The 19,445-nt window shown below is 42.1% G+C and overlaps 2 protein-coding genes and 1 pseudogene across 5 annotated transcripts in view; 2 read left to right on the forward strand and 1 right to left on the reverse strand.

Moving 5' to 3' along the window:
• The first annotated feature begins 767 nt into the window (after positions 1-767).
• On the forward strand, positions 768-1,608 carry LOC116524600 (olfactory receptor 13C7-like). The gene has a single exon (XM_032239888.1). The coding sequence runs from the start codon at positions 1,123-1,125 to the stop codon at positions 1,606-1,608; it is 486 nt and encodes a 161-aa protein (XP_032095779.1). The 5' UTR covers positions 768-1,122.
• A 2,828-nt stretch (positions 1,609-4,436) lies between these two features.
• On the reverse strand, positions 4,437-6,027 carry LOC116524682 (annotated as a pseudogene). Its single transcript, XR_004257439.1, has one exon. The product of XR_004257439.1 is annotated as a serine/arginine-rich splicing factor 3 pseudogene (transcript).
• Positions 6,028-15,241: 9,214 nt separating this feature from the next.
• Positions 15,242-19,445, forward strand: part of RECK (reversion inducing cysteine rich protein with kazal motifs) — an 88,748-nt gene continuing 84,544 nt past the window's right edge. Inside the window, exon 1 of one of the 3 annotated variants that reach the window (XM_032240049.1) lies at positions 15,242-15,432. Coding sequence is in view for 1 of the 3 variants with exons in the window: in XM_032240048.1 (XP_032095939.1) it covers positions 15,333-15,432 (100 nt within the window). In the remaining 2 variants the exon portion in view is untranslated. The remainder of the gene's footprint in view (positions 15,433-19,445) is intronic. The other 2 variants (XM_032240050.1, XM_032240048.1) reach the window with 2 other exon arrangements.

The raw sequence follows: 19,445 nt of genomic DNA on the forward strand, positions 1-19,445 counted from the left end.
TAATTAAAAAAGTTTTTTTTTGTAGAGATAGGGTCTCGCTGTGTTGGCCAAGCTGGTTTTGAACTCCTGAGCTCAAGCAATCCACCTGCCTCGGCCTCCCAAAGTGCAAGGATTATAGAGGTGAGTCACTGTGTCTGGCCTCCTGGTGTAAAATTTGTACTCAATAGATAATAGCTCCTATCACTGCTTCAACAACTGCTGTTGTTGCTGTTACAGCCCTTGCACTGATTTCTTTTTTAAAAATTATTATTATTATTTTTAATAGAGATGGGGTTTCTCCATATTGGTCAGGCTGGTCTCAAACTCCCCACCTCAGGTGATCTGCCTGCCTCAGCCTCCCAAAGTGCTGGGATTACAGGCGTGAGCCACCGTGCCTAGCCTCCTTGCCTTGATTTCTTAGCATGTCTGTCTTCTTCTAAATATGGAGCTCTTTAAAGTAGAAACTTTGATTTTCTTCTCTGAGTCCCTAGCACTGAGAATCATGCCTGGTACAGAAGGTGTGCTCAGTAGCCATCTGTCGGCTTGAGCCAAATGGCCACAGCACACTGTGTGCTCACGCAGGGGCAGGAGATTCTCAGAGCTCTTTGCAGGAAGTGCTCGCGTAGCAACCTGGGAAGGAGTGAGATCACAAAGCAGAGCTCGGAAGAGATAGATTTCTAGAGAGTTTGTACGGTTTTTAGGCACAGGGTAAAGCCAACTGCAAAACCCCTGGATTGTCAACAAGCTTCTGATGACCCAGGACAAATCACATGTGAGCACCTCGAAGCCCAAAGAGAGATTTTAAATTCCCTGAAAAAAAACAAGGGAAATCTCAGGACCAGCCTCAGAAGCAAGTCAGTGTCTTTCGTGAGAGCTGATGGGGAATGGGGAGGAAGGAGGTTCAGAGAGAACTGATGTTCAACTTGGCCAAAATGTGCAGGAAGCCCCTTGCTATGCAGTCATAGAGGCTCGCTAGTGAAGTGAAATTTACTTAAAGGTCAGTAAAAGTTCAAGATCTTGGTACTAGAGTTACAGGGTATCTGGGACTGATTCCTGGCTGGTGTCACCAGACCAGAGGAGTTCTTGGCCCTTCTGCCCTAAGAGAAGGGAAGAGACTAAACGTGAGCAGTCGCCTGCTCTTCTATGCGGACAAAAATGATCAACCACTTGACCTGTGAGGTCCTGGCTGTCCTGAAGTTTCCCTGTGCTGATATCTCTATCAATGTGATCAGGCAAAAGGCCTTCTCCACCTGCTCTGCCCACCTCACAGTCATGATCGTCCTCCACAGGACCATCCTCTTCACATATGGAAAGCCCAAGTCTATGGGTCCACTGAGGGAAGACAAGCACGATTTTGCAGACAAACTCATCTCCATCTTCTACAGAGTGGTGACCCCCATGCTGAACACCATCATCTATATACATCCTGAGGAACAAGCACAGGAAGGCTGCTGTGAGAAACCTGGTATTTCAGAAACCCCTAACCGAGTGACTGTCAGAATCCTAGGTGGCCAGAACATATGCTCTTTAAGCACCTCATTGTGCTCATGGGGAAATGATAACTCAGAGGAAGGGACGTTCTTTCCCAAGGTCCAGGCCATGAACCATGGGACTAGAATGAACAAGTAAACCAAGTGTCCCCTGTTGTGTCACAGGTCATGGAAGCATCCATTGAAGAACCTAGAAGGAAAGTGCCTCAACATTTCTACTTTTAATTTTCCGTTGCCCCATTTCCTCACCTATCTATTTTTAATTTTTTGGCCTTGAATATATTTTTGGGTTACCACAAATCCTTTATGAAAGTCAGCATAATTGGAACCAAAGAAACAAAGTGATGAAGAAGCAAACAAAAAACCCAAATGAACTGGGACATGGCAGTGGGTGGGGCAGTGGGCTGTCATCGGAGCCCCTCTGTGGCCCTCAGCTGACTCTCTCCCCTGCTGGAAGCTAGTTTTAGGCTGCATGGCTTTGAGGTCCTTTCAAAGCTGGTCTTCCAAGGCAGTGATTCTGGCCACAGGACCCTGAGTATTGTGGTGTATGATGCGGTTCTTGCACTGCTATAAAGAAATACCTGAGACTGGATAATTTATAAAGAAAAGAAGTTTAATTGGCTCATGGTTCTGCAGGCTATACAAGCACAGCTCCAGCATCTGCTTGGCTTCTGGAGAGCCCTCAGGGAGCTTTTACTCATGGCAGAAGGTGAAGTGGGAGTAGGCATTTCACATGGACAAAGCAGGAGCAAGACAAAGAAAGAGAAAAAGAAAGAGCAGGCAGGAGGTGCCACGCTTTATAACAACTGAATCTCGGGAGAACTCACTATCACAAAGACAGCACCAAGCCATGAGGGATCTGCCCCATAATCCAGACTCCTCCCACCAGGCCCTAGCTGCAATACTGGGGATTACAATTCAACATGAGATTTGGGTGAGGACAAATATCCAAACTATATCACGTGGAAAGACCATTGGCCATCCAAATCGAATTATTATAACAGCAGCTTCTAGCACTCCCAGAGAAAACAAGATAGCTGTTCAAAGAGCAACCAAGGGGAGGGAGTGGAGAGGCAACCGCTCAGGTCAGCATAGGCCGTAGAGGGCTCTCAGCGCAGGCCACGCAGCCTGACACCTGCCTTCCAGTTCCGGCCCTAACACTATTTCCCACTGCTGAGCCCTTGGCTAAGTCTCTTTGCCTCTTTGGGCCTTGATTTCTTTGTCTGCCCATCCCTCTCAATACAACTGGGGAATACCCAGAGAGGAGGAGCTCATGGCTCACACCCCACCCTGCGCCACTCTTTGATTAGGGGTCTCCTCCTCCATTCTGGGGTCGCTCCTCCATTCATTCCCTCCACATTTCATGAGCAATTGTTCCAACTTCCAGTGCCACTTATAGACGGGTGGCTGATTGCAGCTCTAGCTACCTGTGCCTGCTGCAAACCTGCCACCTGGTGGACATTTGTGAAGCTGACCATTGAAATTTCTGCCAGCTCCTGAGATGGGTGCTTCTCAAACTTTAATGTGCTCATGAGTCATCTAAAAGTGTAGATAAGGATTCAGTGAGTCTGAGGTAGGGTCTGAGATTCTATTTCTCTAACAGATTTCCAGGTAAAGCCTATGCTGCTGAACTCTGCAGGTCACACTTTGAGGAGCAAGGCCCTAGAAGATTTGGGACCAGGGCAGAGGGGCTGAAGGAAGAGGCCGGTTAGGGACATTTCCTCCCACAAGCGTCCTATCGTAGGCCAAGCCCTTGGGCATCAGCAACACTGCGAGGTGTTTGCCAGCCTGGCAAATTCCCTCATAGCAAAAGCCTAAAATGTCAATGCTGTTAAGTCTCTGGGTTGCAGATCTCACTTTGTTTTTGGCCTCTGAGTATCCCTTAGTTTCTGGACAGCTCATCAGCTTTTGGCCTTTGATATCCCTTAGTTTCTGGAAAGTTCAATAGGTCAAGGTTATTGAATGGAAAGATTTAGAACAAGTGGAAACATTAGCCATATCTTCAGGGGTTCTTTTTATCAGCAGAGTCAAGGCAGGCCCCAGCCATTTGGGCGTTGATGTTTCTGGAGCAACTGGATATTCATATAGGGAAAAAAACGAGCCTTGATCTTTACTTCACACCATTCACAAAACTTTATTTGAAATCAATCATAGACCTAAATGCTTAAGCTAGAACTACAGAAAGTCTAGAAGAAAACATACCATCATGCCTGGCATGCATATATATATACATATATATCTAGACATAGGGGTCTTGCTATATTGCCCAGGCTGGTCTCAAACTCCTGGCCTTAAGCAATCCCCTCTCCTGGGCCTTCCATAGTATTGGAATTACAGGTGTGAACCACCGCACCCAGCCAAGACTAGTATTAAAGTATAAAGGAAAGCAGAGGGATTGGCCAGGGATTTGAGGAAAGAAATACAATAAAATGATCTTATTCCTAAAGTAGAAGCTCTCAAATTGGAACAAACAAAAGAACTTCTTTAATATGACCAGGAATGGTGGCTCATGCCTGTATCCCAGCACTTTGGGAGGCCGAGGAGGGCAGATCACTTAAGGTCAGGAGTTCAAGACCAGCCTGGCCAACATAGTAAAATCCCACCTCTACTAAAAAAAAAAAAAAAAAAATACAAAAATTAGCCAAGACTGGTGGTGTATGCCTGTAATCCTAGCTACTCAGGAGGCTGAGGCAGAAGAATTGCTTGAACCCAAGAGGCGGAGGTTGTAGTGAGCAGAGATCCTGCCACTGCACTCCAGCCTGGGTGACAGAGCAAGACTCTGTCTCAAAAACAAACAAAAAACTTCTTCTTTTTATTTAAAAAACTATTACACAATTATGCTAATATTTTATTGATTCAAAAGCACTTTACAAGAAAATATAAGTATGGCTTCCAATCGGAATGGTATACCTGGGCTTGGTACCAAGCTCACAGATTTGAGTTTGCAAGGAAAAACAGGCTTTCAAGTTAAACAACAATTTGTAACCAAAACTTTAATCCCAAGGATTCTCACAAAACATATTACAAATGACAGCATGAAAAAAAATCTTGCACAGTCGGCTCTACAATGTTCCCTTAAACTGGCAGGTCATTTTTGAAATCTCAAATTTGCCCATAATGTCATGAACAGCCATGTATTCATATACAGCAATTAAATAAGGAACTTATGACCTAAATCAAAGATAAACTTTCTTGAAACTTAAGATTCTATACCAACTAGGCAACCTCTGCCCAGGATAAACATGAGTTGGCTTTTTCAAAAACCTCTGATTTAATAGTGCAGCGTTTTTTACCTGATGGCTTGTGTTTCACAGCAACTTTTAAAGACTGCTTGTTCAACTATAGCTGCATCCTATATCCTGAAAAAGTAAATCTTAGTTCAATTTTTGCCAGTTGTTTCTGTATTTAAAAAAAAAAATTCACACTTCTGCTGGGCAGGTTTAGAGGTTTATTATCAGTCTATGCATAACTAAAATTCAAAGCAAATTCAATTTTGCTTAAGGGAACATTGTAAAGTAACAATTCTTGGCATTACATGCCTCATATGATCCATTTCAAACCATAGAGAATTATACCTTTGTGTCACTGTTTCAAAAGACAAACAAATTTGAACAGCTAAAGCATCTTAAAAATGCACCAAGCTTATGAAGTCTCAAACAAAACTTGAATTTTCTGTACACACTCCTGTCAAATGAAGTAATTTCCTGTACACCACTTCTCTTGCAAACTGGTCTTCTATTTCCTTTCATTTGACCTAGATCGGCTACGAGACCTAGAGAAGGATCGGGACGGCTTGTGATTTATCTCCCGGGACAGTGATCTCTCTTCTCCAATCTCTAGAAAGGGACCTGCTCCGGCTGCGAGAGAAGCTTCTCCTTCTCAGAAATCTTCGACGAGGTGGAGGACTCCTCCTACGATAATAATCTCGAGGACGACGACCCCAAAAGGGAGGTGGGCCACGATTTCTACTTCTTTTTTCACCATTCGACAGTTCCACTCTTACACGGCAGCCACATAGTGTTCTTCCATCTAGCTCTCGGACAGCATCAGCTGTATCTTGGGGGTTTTCAAATTCAGCAAAAGCAAAGCAGGGAGGGTTTCTAGCAACCTACACACTTCGGAGTGGTCCATAGTAGCCAAAAGTCCGTTCCAATTCGGTCTTGCCATTGTTTCTAAGATTGCCAAATAAACCTTACAGTCCAATGGACAGGAATCACGATGCATTTCGAGATCTAGGGTAAAAAATGCAGAGGCTCAAATCCACACACTCCGATGCGTCTTCCCGCTTTCCTCCTGCCCAACACACACAGATGCTCAAGCTCACCCGGCGTCCACGAAACAGCCCAAAAATCTTCTTTAATATACGTATTGCTGGGCTCCATCCTCAAAGATTCAAATTCCGCTAAGTCTGCAGCAGGGCTGATAGGAAATCTGGGCTTAAGTCACAGTTATTTGGTGTTTTAAATTATCCAAAAGACTCTATTGAACTCCATACATTACTAGTGAAGAATAGAGTGGAACAATACAAGGATCTTTTGAAGATCACAATGTCAGAGTCTTCCTACCAGATTTGAACTTATGTGCGAGGTAATAATTATTGAACTATAAACCATTGGATTTTTGTTTTGCAAAATCAGTCATATTCATGATACTGGCAAATGAATTAAAAGTGTAAGAATTTAATACATATATATCAAACCAATATTAATAGATTAAAGAAGAAATCACATTTTAATAAACAGTGGAACAGCAACAACATTCAATTGAATAAAGATTGCCTTTGATCCATATATCACACCATACGCTACCATGAACTTCAGCTGGATTAGCTAAACATCAAATGCTATTATGATTACAAAAAGCTAAAAAAGAACACAATGACATATTTGTGCCAGCTGTGGAAGAGAGTGTGATTCATTATTCTGGGAGAGAAAGAGGGTATCAGAGTTAAAATAGATATGTTCAAACATATGTTAGAAAAAACTCTGGAATAATATAACCTGATTAAACAAGAATCTGACTTTTCCCCAGTGGAGGTTTGTCACATTCCACAAGTAGTTAATTTGAGTTTATTTAAAAATACAAGTATTCTAAATAACTGTTAATATGCAAGACAATGGTCATACCCAAATTTGTTCTATTTTTCAGTTTTTGACGTACTAGAGGCTACTACCACATTAACATGTGTGCTGTTGAATTGACTCACTTTTGATTAGACCTTGGAATAAATCTTTTCCTGCCATCTCTGTGCAATTTTCTTTAAATGTCCTTGATTAGAAAAAAAAGTGTAGCTCTGCACTTATTTTTTCTCTTTTTTCTGTTTATTACTAGAATAGATTCAGATGTGGAATGATCTTTCTTTAATCTAAGCCTATGCACATAACTCACATAAAATTATACAAAGAAGTACAAATGTGTGCTGTTCTCAATTAAGTGTTGGGCAAGGCTATGAATCATCTGCTTGATGCGTGTTCTTTTCATGGTGCCATAGCCAATTGCACGATAATAAGTGAACATGTAACTAGTCATACAAAAATAACGTTGCATTATAAATAGTATCAGGATTAACCACAAATTTTGGTTGCTACTATCTAATAAATAGCATCAAGATTAAACATAAGTTTTGGTTGCTATGTCTTTGATTTTTTTAAATGTGTGATAAGGAATTTGAGCAGTTATCATATCTTATTAGTAAATCGATTTTTTCAGATTTTTAATGTCTTACATTTTTTATATTAATAAACTTTTTTAGCACACTCGGGTTCACACAGAGAGGAAAGTACAGGGAGTTTCTACACATCCTCTGTTCTCACATATGCACAACCTCCCCCACTGTCAACATTCTGCACCAGAGTGGTACATTTGTTTCAACTGGTTAACCTACATGAACACATCATCACCCAAAGTCAGTCATTTACATTGGGGTTTACTCTTGGTGGTGTACATTCTATGGGTTTTGACAAATGTATAATGACATATATCATGCATTTTAGTATTTTGCAGATTAGTCTTATGGCCCTAAAAATCCTCTGTGCTCTGACTTTCATCCTTCCCTTCCCCCAATCCCTGGCAACCACTATTCATTTTACCACCTTCATTGTTTTGCCTTTTCCAGCAAAAGTCATAAAGTATGTAGCCTTTTCAGATTGGCTTCTTTCACATTGTAATATCCATTTAAAGTTCCTTCATGTCTTTTCATGACTTAACAGCTCATTTATTTTTAGCACTGAATTACATTCCACAGTCTGGATCCACCAGACTTGTTGTTGTGATTGTTGTCTCCATGCACCTACTAAAAGACATCTTGGTTGCTTCCCAGTTTTGGCTATTAGGACTAAAGCTGCTATAAACATCCATGTTCAAGTTTTTACATGGAAATAAGTTTTCCTGAACCAATATTTAAACAGAAATTTCTCAGTGCCTCATTTTCAGGATATGATTTTAATTTAAATAAAGAGTTGTGTGGGATTGCAAGGTAAATTATTTCAAAAACTATGACCCTTTGCAAAGTACTCATATCTATGAATCAGGATTTTCTCTATAGCAGGCAACCAAAAAGAAAACGCATAAATAAATTGGAAGCTGAAACCTATGTGACTGCAATAGTCATCTATAATTCCAGAATTCAAATTTTTATATTTATCTAAATCTTATCATCTTTGAATTCTCATTGTCTTTGATTAAGTAATTGCTATAAATTTGAACTCATAAAATAAGTGTAGCGATACAACACAACTTTTTTTTTTTTTTTTTGAGAGACAAGGTTTCACCATATTGGCCAGGCTGATCTCAAACTCCTGACCTTGTGATCTGCCTGCCTAAGCCTCCCAAAGTTCTGGGATTACAGGTGTGAGCCACCACACCCAGACAACACAACATTTTTCTGTTTTATATACCAGAACTCTAAGATTTTATTGGGAAAAAAAGGATTCCATTGTTAAAAAATAATAGTTTTAAGTTCGAAAATTACTAAAATAAACAGCCAAAGAGAGTAAAGAATGGGGGGGCAATTTTATATTCACAGGCTCATATCTTTAGAGGGCTTATTGGAAGCTGACAGGTCTCAATGCTGAATTTCATAACATGTAGGTGTTGGATGCACTTAGGGCTTTTCTTCCTCCTCTTAGATCTTACTGTAGGGATCAATGTGATGTTGGATATGCCAGTTCTGCTCCAAGGCACAAGGACCCTTTGTTCTCCAAGGCCTTACTCCCAGTTATTAAATTAACAGTGAACATGACACACTTGCAATTGGAGAATGTCTCTGGCTGGTAGTTGCTTTCAAGCAACCACTTCTAGAAGGGGTGATCAAATCTTCAGTGGATGGTTATTAACTCCGCACATCCCCTTCCCGAAGAATGACTAAAACTAAATCTCAGTAAGTTCAGTGGGATCTCAGTTTAGTCAAGGCCTCTCACAAACCCCTCCCCAGTTTTGAGAGGTATATAGAGCCAAAGCCAGCAACTGGGACTGGAGAAGAAGGAAGGACATCTGGTCCTCAGTCATCATCATTAATCCCTGTTGACACTTGCATTCTCATCTGGTATCCCTTTGTACAGACCATTCAAATAATAGATACAGACTTCTCATCCCAATCTTGAGGTCTCTTCAGGCTCTCAGCTGTCTCCTACCTTGTGTCTCTTGAGGGGCACAGAAAACATTTGGCTGCTCTTCTGTGTGGAGCATGAAACAGGACACATTTGCAGCCATTTCTACTCAATACCCACTTCAAGTTAAGGGCAGAGGAATTTTATGAGGTCTGCCATTTCCCAAGCTCCACATGGGAAGGAGAATCAGATCACCTCTTATCTCATAGTCTCAAGTTTTTCTGGGGGTTCTATGTCCCACCCCTCTGCATTAGAAGAAAGAGACCAGAGACCCCTTCTTCTTCTCCACTGGCTCTCCTCCTCCCACACCAGAGTGAAATCAAATTGCTGGGGCCTGGGGGTGTGGGAGGGACTACCTCTGACTAATTACAGTATTCTTCTATGTCTGTTCTTCATACAAATAAATATTTTATGCTCTCAGCCTTTCAGTCCAGGTTCTGATATTTCAAAGCCTTTTTCTCTTTAAAGCCATTGTCTCTGCCTGAAATTTTAAGTGTATGGTTTTTAAAACCAAAAGCTAGAACTTGTCCTCTTTGACTATTTTTCTACTCTAATGATCATCTCTGAAGATAAGAATGCCTTGCCCTCCTGTTTTAGTTCTAATGAAGGAATTACTGGGAACAGGAAATACATTGATATTTCACACAATTGTCCTACTGTACACATATGAAATCAGATGCCATAAAGTCTTAGTTCACTGACTCAAAATGGACCTATTCCTTATTAAGCTAGGTCAATTCATCACAACCAAATATGTTCAGGAAGTCAGAAAAAGTATTTCCATTAAAGATTGGCTTAGGAATGTACTATACACAAGTTCTAAGAAAACAATACTCCTATTTAATTAAAATTACTTAAAAACCTGCCATATTCTTAATTTAAAAAGTTTCTGTTTCTGAAATAAATTCAGGCTCTGCTGCAAGAAGTAATTAAGAAATGAGGATAGTTGGCCAGGGACAGTGGCTCACAGCTGCAATCCCAGCACTTTGGGAGGCTGAGGCAGGAAGATCACTTGAGCCCAGGAGTTAAAGACCAGCCTGTGTAACAACATAGTGAGGCCTTGTCTCTACAGAAAAATCAAAAAAGTTACCCGGGCATAATGGCACATGCCTGTTGTCCCAGATACTCAAGAGGCTGAGGTGAGAGGATCACTTAAATCTGGGAGGTTGAGGCTTCAGTGAACCATGATCACACCACTGCACTCCAGCCTGAGTGATGGAGCAAGACGCTGTCTCATTTAAAAAAAAAAAAAAAAAAGTGTCTGTGTGTGTGTGTCTGTGTATGTGTAAAAGAAATGAGGAGGCTGGGAGCAGTGGCTCATGCCTGTAATCCCAGCACTTTGGGAGACCATGGAGGGGCAGATCACCCAAGGTCAGGAGTTCAAGACCAGCCTGGCCAACATGGTGAAACCCTGTCTCTACTAAAAATACAAAAATTAGTCGGGGGTGGTAGCAGGTACCTGTAATCCCAGCTACTGGAGAGGCTGAGGCAAGAGAATCGCTTGAACCCGGGAGGTGGAGGTTGCAGTGAGCCAAGATCACACCACTGCACTCCAGCCTGGGGGATAGAGCAAGACTCTGTCTCCAAATTATATATATATATATGCCCTAATGAAGTAGGGAAACAAATAACAGACAAGCAACACTTTGGGAAACAAGTAGTATATTTTATAATATTATATATTAGAACCTATTAATATGTTAGAAGGTAATCATGGCTTTTGAAAATATAGAGTGAAAGGGAAAAAGAAGTGCAGAGGTAGGGTTGAGTTGTAGTGTTAAGGCAATTAAGGAAGGCCATTTGAGTTAAGACCTAAAAAAGAAAGGGAGAGTTGAGCAACTATCTGGGAATAATTAATTCCAAGCAAAAAGAACTCCAAGTACCGGGGTCCTGAGGCAGGAATTACATGGAGCAGTTAGGGAAAGGCCCTGAGCAAGACTGGCTGGAGGTGATATATGGACAGGACAGAAACAGTAGGAAATGAAGTCAGAGATATAAGAAGAGGAAGAAAGGTGCAAGACCTTGAGAACCATGATTTTTTGGCTCAAAACAAAATCATTAGTGAGTAACATTTTTGAAATATCTTACTCATCTCTGAGCATTAACTTTTTTGAGAATGAAAGATGATTTCACTACTCTTACAGTGCTTAAAATTGCATATGTGGGCTGGGTGGGAGAATTGCTTGAGGCCAGGAGTTTGAGAGCAGACTGGGAAACATAGCAAGACCACATTTCTACAAAAAAATAAAATAATTAGCTGGGAATAGTGGCATGCGCCTGTAGTTCCAGCTGTTCAGGCAGCTGAGGTGGGACGGTCACTTAAGTCCAGGAGTTCAAGGCTGTAGTGCCCCATGACTGTGCCATTGCTCTCCATCCTGGCAAGAAGGACTCTCTGGCTCAGGAAAAACAAAATTACATTGGGCTCACATATGTAATTTAAATTTTCTGATAGCTACACTTTAAAAAGTAAAAAGGAATAAGACTAGATACATGTTGTTAATCTTTGTCTAAACCCACAGAATGTACAACACCAAGAGTGAATTCTTATGTAAACTATGGACTTTGGTTGATGATGTATCAATGTAGCCTTTTCAATTGTAACAAATGTACATGCAGTGAGCTGAGATCACACCATTGCACTTCAGCCTGGGCAACAAGACCTAAACTCTGTCTAAAAAAAAAAAATTTATTTTAATAGAAAACTAAGTGTACCATTGTCAGACTCCAGTCCTACTCATTGTGAGGCTTTGTTATTACCTATAGACTGGATTGAATCCTCACTTCTTCTAGTTTCATTAACAACTAAAACTTCTGCTTTCCCAAGCCCTGTGCTAAAACTGGATGACTTAATAAAAACTTCAGAAAATGACCACAACACATCATGTGTGGGCAACTTTCATGCCTTTTACTGTGTGGGTCACTCAGAGCTCACCAGAAAACCTGATAACATGACCAAAGGCATTGAATCTGTAAACCAGGAAAATCTGTGAGATTGCAATTGTCATCTTTGTCTGTTAAGACAGAGTCTTGCTCTGTTGCCCACACTGGAGTGCAGTGGCATGATCTTGGCTCACTGCATCCTCTGCCTCCCAGGCTCAAGTGATCCTCCTGCCTCAGCCTCCTGAGTAGCTAGGACTACAAGCTTGCACCACCATGCCTGGTTAGTTTTTGTATTTTTTGTAGAAACAGGGTTTCACCATATCACCTAGGCTGGTCTTGAACTCCTGGGCTCAAGTGATCTGCCCACCTCAGCCTCTCAAAGTGCTGAGATTACAGGTATGAGCCACTACACCCAGCCTGTAAATGCCATCTTTATTCCACCATCCAAAGATGCTTCAAACTCAAATTTAGTAATCCTCCCAATTAGCTGCCCTCTTTACTCAAAAACCAAGATAATACTTTGCTCCAACTACTAATCTTTGTTGTCGAAACACCAGGGGTTTGGTTTAGGTCCTGCTGCTTGCTGCACAGAAAGCCAATCACTGAGACAAGTACCGCCAGGGAAGAAGTCTTTGAGTGCTGTAGCTGAGGAGGCAGGAGCACTCTGGGAGGCTGAGTCGGGAGGATGGCTTGAGGCCAGGAGTTTGAGAATAGCCTGAGCAACATAGCAAGACCTCATCTATACAAGAAATTTTTTAACGTGGCTGAGTACCTCTGAAAAATAAAGACTAAAAACCCAAAAAACAAAACAAAAAAAAACTTGAGTCAGGTGCAGTGGCTCATGCCAGTAATCCCAGCAGCCTGGGAAGCTGAGGTGGGAGAATTACCTGAAGCCAGGAGTTTGAGATCAGCCTGGGCAATATAGCAAGTACCATCTCTTAAAAACAAAAATAGAGACAAACAAAAAACTTGGCTCCTGGAAATCTCTCTTCCAGGGAATTTTTCAATCTTTGGCTGTGATTCTTCACATCGTGATTGTATTTACCTCCCTAATGTGTTGTATCCTCTCAAGAGTTTTAATGCTTTCCAGCAGCCACACATCAAATGATTCCCATCAGGATTAGACAACTTGAAGAACTTAATCCAACTGCTCAAACCTACATCTGATTCTACATCTCAATGTAACTATTTACTTATTTTTTTTTCTTTTAATTGAGATAGGGGTCTGACATTGTTGTCTGGGCTGGTCTTGAATTCCTGGGCTCAAGTTATCCTCCCACCTCTACCTCCCAAAGTGCTGGAATTACAGGCATAAGCAGCTGCGCTCAGCGGCAACTGTTGATAATGATAGCATCATGACTTTTTGGCCCAGTGACTGTGTCAGTAGTGGTACTATTACTCTCAGAGGGGAATTGTTAAAGTAAATTAAAACGAAGCCCAGGCCTGCAGAGCTCCTGAGCAGATAGTCAATTTAGTCCTCATAAGTGACCTTAAACTTACTTGAGTTAACCTGAGCTATTTCTTGTAACTGCATATATTAAAGAAAAACAGAACAAGCTCAACCAATCAGAAGTAGTCCACAAACCTGTATAACTAGAGGCTTTTTAATGGGATAGACCAAATAAGGCAACTTTATAACTGTAACCAATCAAATACTTTCTTTTTATTACTTTCCCATTCACTCCATAAAAATCTGCTTCTTCAACAGAGTTGAGCCCCAGAACCATTTCTGGTTTGCAAACTTCTCAATTCATGAATCACTGTGTGCTGAAATAAACTATTTAAAATTTTATTGTGCCTCAGTTTACCTTATACACAAAAGCAAGAGAGTCACCAGAGCAGATGTTTTAGAGATATTTTAACTTATTCATGTTTTCCTTTTTGTAAACTCAAAAGAGAGAATAAATGTAAGAGCCCAAAAACATAAAAACCAACTTTTTATATGGATTTTGTTTAGAACTTGAAAAATTGTAAAAAGAAATCATGAGACAATATGAAAAATGTAAACAATGACTGGATATTTAATAATATTAAGGAATTTTTTTAATTTTAAGTAATTTAGCCCCAGGTGTCTTCATGAGAATTTAAAACAGTGGTTATGCTTTTTCAAAAAAGGAGGAGGAAAAAGGGTTTAATCAAGAACACACAGAGAGAGAAAAAAGAGAGATAATGAATTAACTTTGCTAGCCAGTGGGCCCTCTTAAGCATTCTCCACAGTAGCTGCTGGGCTGATGAGTGCGGTAGGACCCACTTCCAACTTGTCTCTTGGACAAAATCTATACTTTTCAGCAGGATATTCAACGCTATTCACATCTAGATATACAAGCCGTCTCCCATCCTCTTTTCCTAGCAGTAATAGGTGCTTAATGGTAACATCAAGGCCAGGTGCAGTGGCTCAAGCCTGCAATCCCAGCACTTGGAGGGGCGGGAATCGTTTGAGAGGAGGAGATCGAGACCAGCTTGGGAAACATGGGGAAACCCCTTCTCTGCAAAAAAAATATACAAGTCTTTATCTATAACATTTTATATTTAATATATAAATATTTATAATATATATTATAAATATATATATTAAATATATATATTTATATATATATATAATTTGGCCAGGCATGGTGGCCTGCGCCTGTGGTCCCGGCTATTCAAGAGGCTGAGGTGGGAGGATCGCTTGAGCCCGGGAGGTGAAGGTTGCAGTGAGCCGAGATCGCGCCACTACACTCCAGCCTGGGCAACAGAGCAACTCTAAATAAATAAAATTTTTAAAAAGCACATCAAAGACACATTGAGGCTACATGTGCCAAAGAACTTTGGTGGTGAACCCTTGTCAGGGGGCCTTCTCTGCGGGAGGTCGAAGGATCCCGGGTGACACGTCTTTTTGGGTGCGAGGCAGCCTCTCGGCAGAAAGAATACTGCGCGTATCATCATTGAGGCTAAGTGAAGGAGAGAAGCCCCTTTGGTTCGGCGTTGGGTAAGCCCTAGTTCTCAGGTGAACTTGCAGTGTGATCTTGAGTAATATCAGTCCTCTCTCAGCCTCAGTGGCCACAAACCTCAGGAGGTGGCAGAGGTTTTCTACGGACTCTCTCAGCTCCGACATCCTCTGACTTCACTCTGGGAGAACTTCGGCTAGTAGACTCCGAGCAGAAGCCGACACACAGCTGGGCCAAAACAAAGCGCCCCGGTACGGGTCACGTTCCCGCCCCTGAGAGGTTTTGGAAACTCTGTGAGGCAGTGGGCGGGGCTTGAGCGCGCCGCAGCCAATCACCAAAGGACAGGGGAGCCGGGGGCGGGGTCTCGCGCGAGCTGCGGCGGCGGCGGCGGCAGCGGTGGCCAAGCTGGGTCCGAGCATCCCGCAGCTCTGGACCCGCCCGGCCCGGACATGGCGACAGTCCGGGCCTCTCTACGCGGCGCGCTGCTTCTTCTGCTGGCCGTGGCGGGGGTGGTGGAGGTGGCAGGGGGCCTGACCCCGGGCAGTGCGGGTGAGTAACCACCGGAGCAACGGTTCGGAGCAGTAGGGAGCAGCCGCCTCAGCGCTCCAAGATGGCGCGGGACAGGGGGCGGGGGTGCGCGCGACCCCCAGACCCTGCCCACGTCCGGTGACCCCGGGACTCTAGGTCTCAGCACTCCTGAGGCGGGTGCCGAGGCGGGGCGAGTGAGGAACTCTCTCTTCCCCAAGATCTTCTGAGCGGTGACTCGGGTTCGAGGCCTTAGTCTGTCACCCACTGTACACGGGCCCCCTCTTCGGCACTGACCCCTTCGCTTGCCTCTGGTCCTTGTCGGAAAAGGGTGCCATGCCTCCGCCCTGGACCGTCGCGAGGGCTGGATGGGATTTCGGATACGCAGCCGCCCTACCGCGGCCCCAGTTAGTTATTGTTATTCGTTACTTGACCTGCACTTGGTTCAGAAAGAACTACCTTGCTTCAGAAAGAACGTCCCCACAGCCTGCCTGGTGGGTGTCCTGTCTCACGCAGAACCGGACTCGGGCCGGAGACATTAAAAATCAGTAAACCCTGCCCCCTGAGGGCTGGCAGGCTTGAGGAGAGGAATTCTTGCTCTACAGGAATTAAACCAAGGATAGATAGGAAACTGTTAAGTGCCTACTGCTTCCCATTTGCCGGGCTTTTGAGTGGACACCGACTCCTTCCTTCCAAAAGCTCTCTGGATAGCAGATGGGGTACAGCAGAATCTTGAAGTAACTCAAATACAAGGCAGAAATGTCCCGAGGAGATGAAGGGCTATGTATGAGTGCACAGAGGGAGAGAGATGACATCCACCTACGATGAGTGGAGAGTGGAGTGATTCCCCCCAGACATTAAAAGGTGGCTAGGATATGTGCATGCAAATGTAGTGAAGTGCTTTGCTTACAGGGAGAGACACCTAAAAAACAAACAAACAAACAAAAAGCAAAGTCACACCTAAAAAAAAAGTAAAAAGCAAAGTTATCCAAGCGCGATAGCTCACGCTTGTAATCCCAACATTTTGGGAGGTTGAGGCGGGCAGATCCCTTGAGCCCAGGAGTTGGAGACCAGCCTGGCCAACACAGTGAAACCCCGTTTCTATTAAAAATACAAAAATAGCCTGGCGTGGTGGTGTGTGCCTGTAGTCCCAGCTACCCGGGAGGCCAAGATGAGGGGATTGCTTGAGCCCCAGGAAGTTGAAGCTGCAGTGATATCCCACTGCTCTCCAGCCTCAGAAGTGGGAGACCCTGTCTAATAAAAGAGCAAAGTCGGCCGGGCGCGGTGGCTCAAGCCTGTAATCCCAGCACTTTGGGAGGCCGAGGCGGGTGGATCACGAGGTCAAGAGATCGAGACCATCCTGGTCAACACGGTGAAACCCCGTCTCTACTAAAAATACAAAAAATTAGCTGGGCATGGTGGTGCGTGCCTGTAATCCCAGCTACTCAGGAGGCTGAGGCAGGAGAATTGCCTGAACCCAGGAGACGGAGGTTGCAGTGAGCTGAGATCGCGCCATTGCACTCCAGCCTGGGTAACATGAGTGAAACTCCGTCTCAAAAAAAAAAAAAAAAAATAAAAGAGCAAAGTCACTTCCAAAAAGGGTGGTAACTATGGCTGGGTTTTAAATTTAGCTGTAAACTGCCCCAAAGAAAAAAAGAGAAAATTCTGTGTATTCTTGGCTAAATCAGATTACTTTTCTGGGCACCATTATAATTCCATTTGTAATTCCATTGCAAAGTTATGGAATGCTAGTTTTCCATTCTCCTCCCACAACCAGTGAGTTCTGCAGGAGGTAGTACAGTGGAGTGGTTAAGAACACTCGAGCAAATTACTTAGCTTTCATCTTTTTATGCTCAAATACCCACATTTATTATAAATGGTACCTCACAGATTTTACTATGAGAATTAATCGAGGTAATACATGTCCAGCATTTAGCATAGTAAATACTGAAATATAAGCTATTAGGTATGTTTGGGAAAGACTGCATATGGTACCCTGTCTTATAAATTCACAAAACACATTAGATTCACAATAAAGCATCCAAGGATTCCTGTGGTAAAACAAAAACAGAAAAAAAAAAAGAAAGTTGTTTGCCAGGGGAACGGCAACAATTGCCAATGAGTATGAAGTTTCTTTTGGTAGCAATGAAAATGTTCTACAATTAGATAGTGCTGATGGTTACACAACTCTGTGAATATACTAAAAACAACTGAATTGTACACATTAAAGGGGTTAATTTCATGATATGCAAATGACATCTCAATAAACTTATTTTAGAAAGAAACTTGTTTGCTCATTAAATTCTTTTTTGCTTCATAACACCTGAAGCGTACTTCAGAATATGCTTGGCTGGTTGATTTCTAAAGCCCTTTCTAGCTCTAAAACTTCATGACAGCATATAGTTTGCATTGTTTGATTAAAAACAATTCCAAGTTTGATCTAAAAGTGAGACATGTTCCTTGTACTAAATTCTAGGAAGCATGTATTGCATGGTTCCTTACATAAAGGACATTGAGTAATATAATGGACAAAGGCTTCTACTGTGGATTGTAGAAAGTATGAAAAATGCTTTTCAATCCCAAACAGAAATTAAGAACACAATATAAAATTGTATTTCAATGAAGGCTTTTCTTGTATTCCTGCTCAGTCTTCCTTCCCCTGTCCTTAACCACATCCAAGATTGGGTTCTTCTGTCTCTGGTATAAAGCTTTGCAGGTTATTGACCCCCTCTACTGTACAGCTTTACAAATCTTATCTACCTTGATTATTCCTATTCCTGGGTGATGGAGACGCAAAAGTGAAATGACTTGCTCAATTATTTTTCTCTTTGGAGGATGAGAAGGGACCCTATCCTGCAGTCTCAACGTCTGTGTGTCATGGCACCTGATAATGGCTCTGTTTTTTTATAAGTTGATTTGTAATAGTACCAAAGAGGGAAAGATATAACCTTAAGGGTCAGGTTTCAGTAAGTTGACTTTTAAGGAATTATGTAATAGCCTAGAATCCAGAAAAACAATGTAATGAATTTTAAGTTAGAAAAAGCAAACGTCTATCTGAAGCAAAGTAATAAGACGCAGATTCTCTTACCAAAGAAGTGTCTTGCCCTATACTGCAGAAAGAGCTAGGATTGGTGATAGACCAGATATGACAGCTTATTCTGGCATGCAGCCAGAAGTTTCTGTCTGGCATCCATAGATTTAAGCAATCTTTCATTAATCACACTTTTCACTGTGTGCCACTTATAGAAGAAAGTAGGTGGGAAGAGGCCAAGGAGGTTGTTTTTATGTATTATAAATGTGGCTTTTAAAAGAACAAAACAGCTACTATGGGGTTTGTTTATCCAAAAAATACTATATGAGTACATATTATATGTCAGGCACTGTTCTAGGTGCAGAGCTGCTGCTCCAAGGAGCTTACATTCTAGGAGAGAGGCAATAGACAATAAATAAATATATATATATATAATTAAATGATTTCTAGGTGTCATAAGGATGCTATGAAAAACTAAACCAAATGGTTTAACATAGAGAATTGTGTGAGTGGAGTGGGAGTAGTTCTTTATGTAAAAGAACTTTAAAAGAGTTTATAAGAGCGGCCTCTTTGAGAAGGTAAAGTTTAGAACTGAGATCTGAAGGCTGAGAAGGTGGTGGGTATTCTTACGAAAGACAGCGGTGAGGTCCAGGAAATGAAGAAGCCTTAAGACATAAGGAACAGAAGGTTATATGGTTGGAGTATAGTGAGCAACAGAGTATGCTAGGGCTAGATGGTGCTAAGCCTTGCAAAAAAAAAAAAAAACACACACACACACACAAGGATTATGGATTATTCTGTGCACAGATAGAAACCAATAGAGTTTTAAGTAAGAGCAGTATGATTTGATTTCTATTTTAGATCACTTGCTGCTGAACAAAAAAAATTATTGTAGTGGGGTAAGAGTATAAGCAGGAGACTAGAAGGCCATTGCAGTATTCAAGCAGGCAATAAGAGTGACTCAAGAGTAGAGTGGTGGTGGAGATAGGAGAGGGGATATTTAAAA

The sequence above is a fragment of the Sapajus apella genome, unplaced genomic scaffold (assembly GCF_009761245.1).
Source record: "Sapajus apella isolate SASKATOON/1434 unplaced genomic scaffold, GSC_monkey_1.0 scaffold46, whole genome shotgun sequence".
NCBI classification, from domain to species: domain Eukaryota; kingdom Metazoa; phylum Chordata; class Mammalia; order Primates; family Cebidae; genus Sapajus; species Sapajus apella.

Excerpts from the sequence above, each read along its gene's own strand:
- LOC116524600 (XM_032239888.1), top strand. The coding sequence starts at position 1,123 with ATGCGGACAAAAATGATCAACCACTTGACCTGTGAGGTCCTGGCTGTC.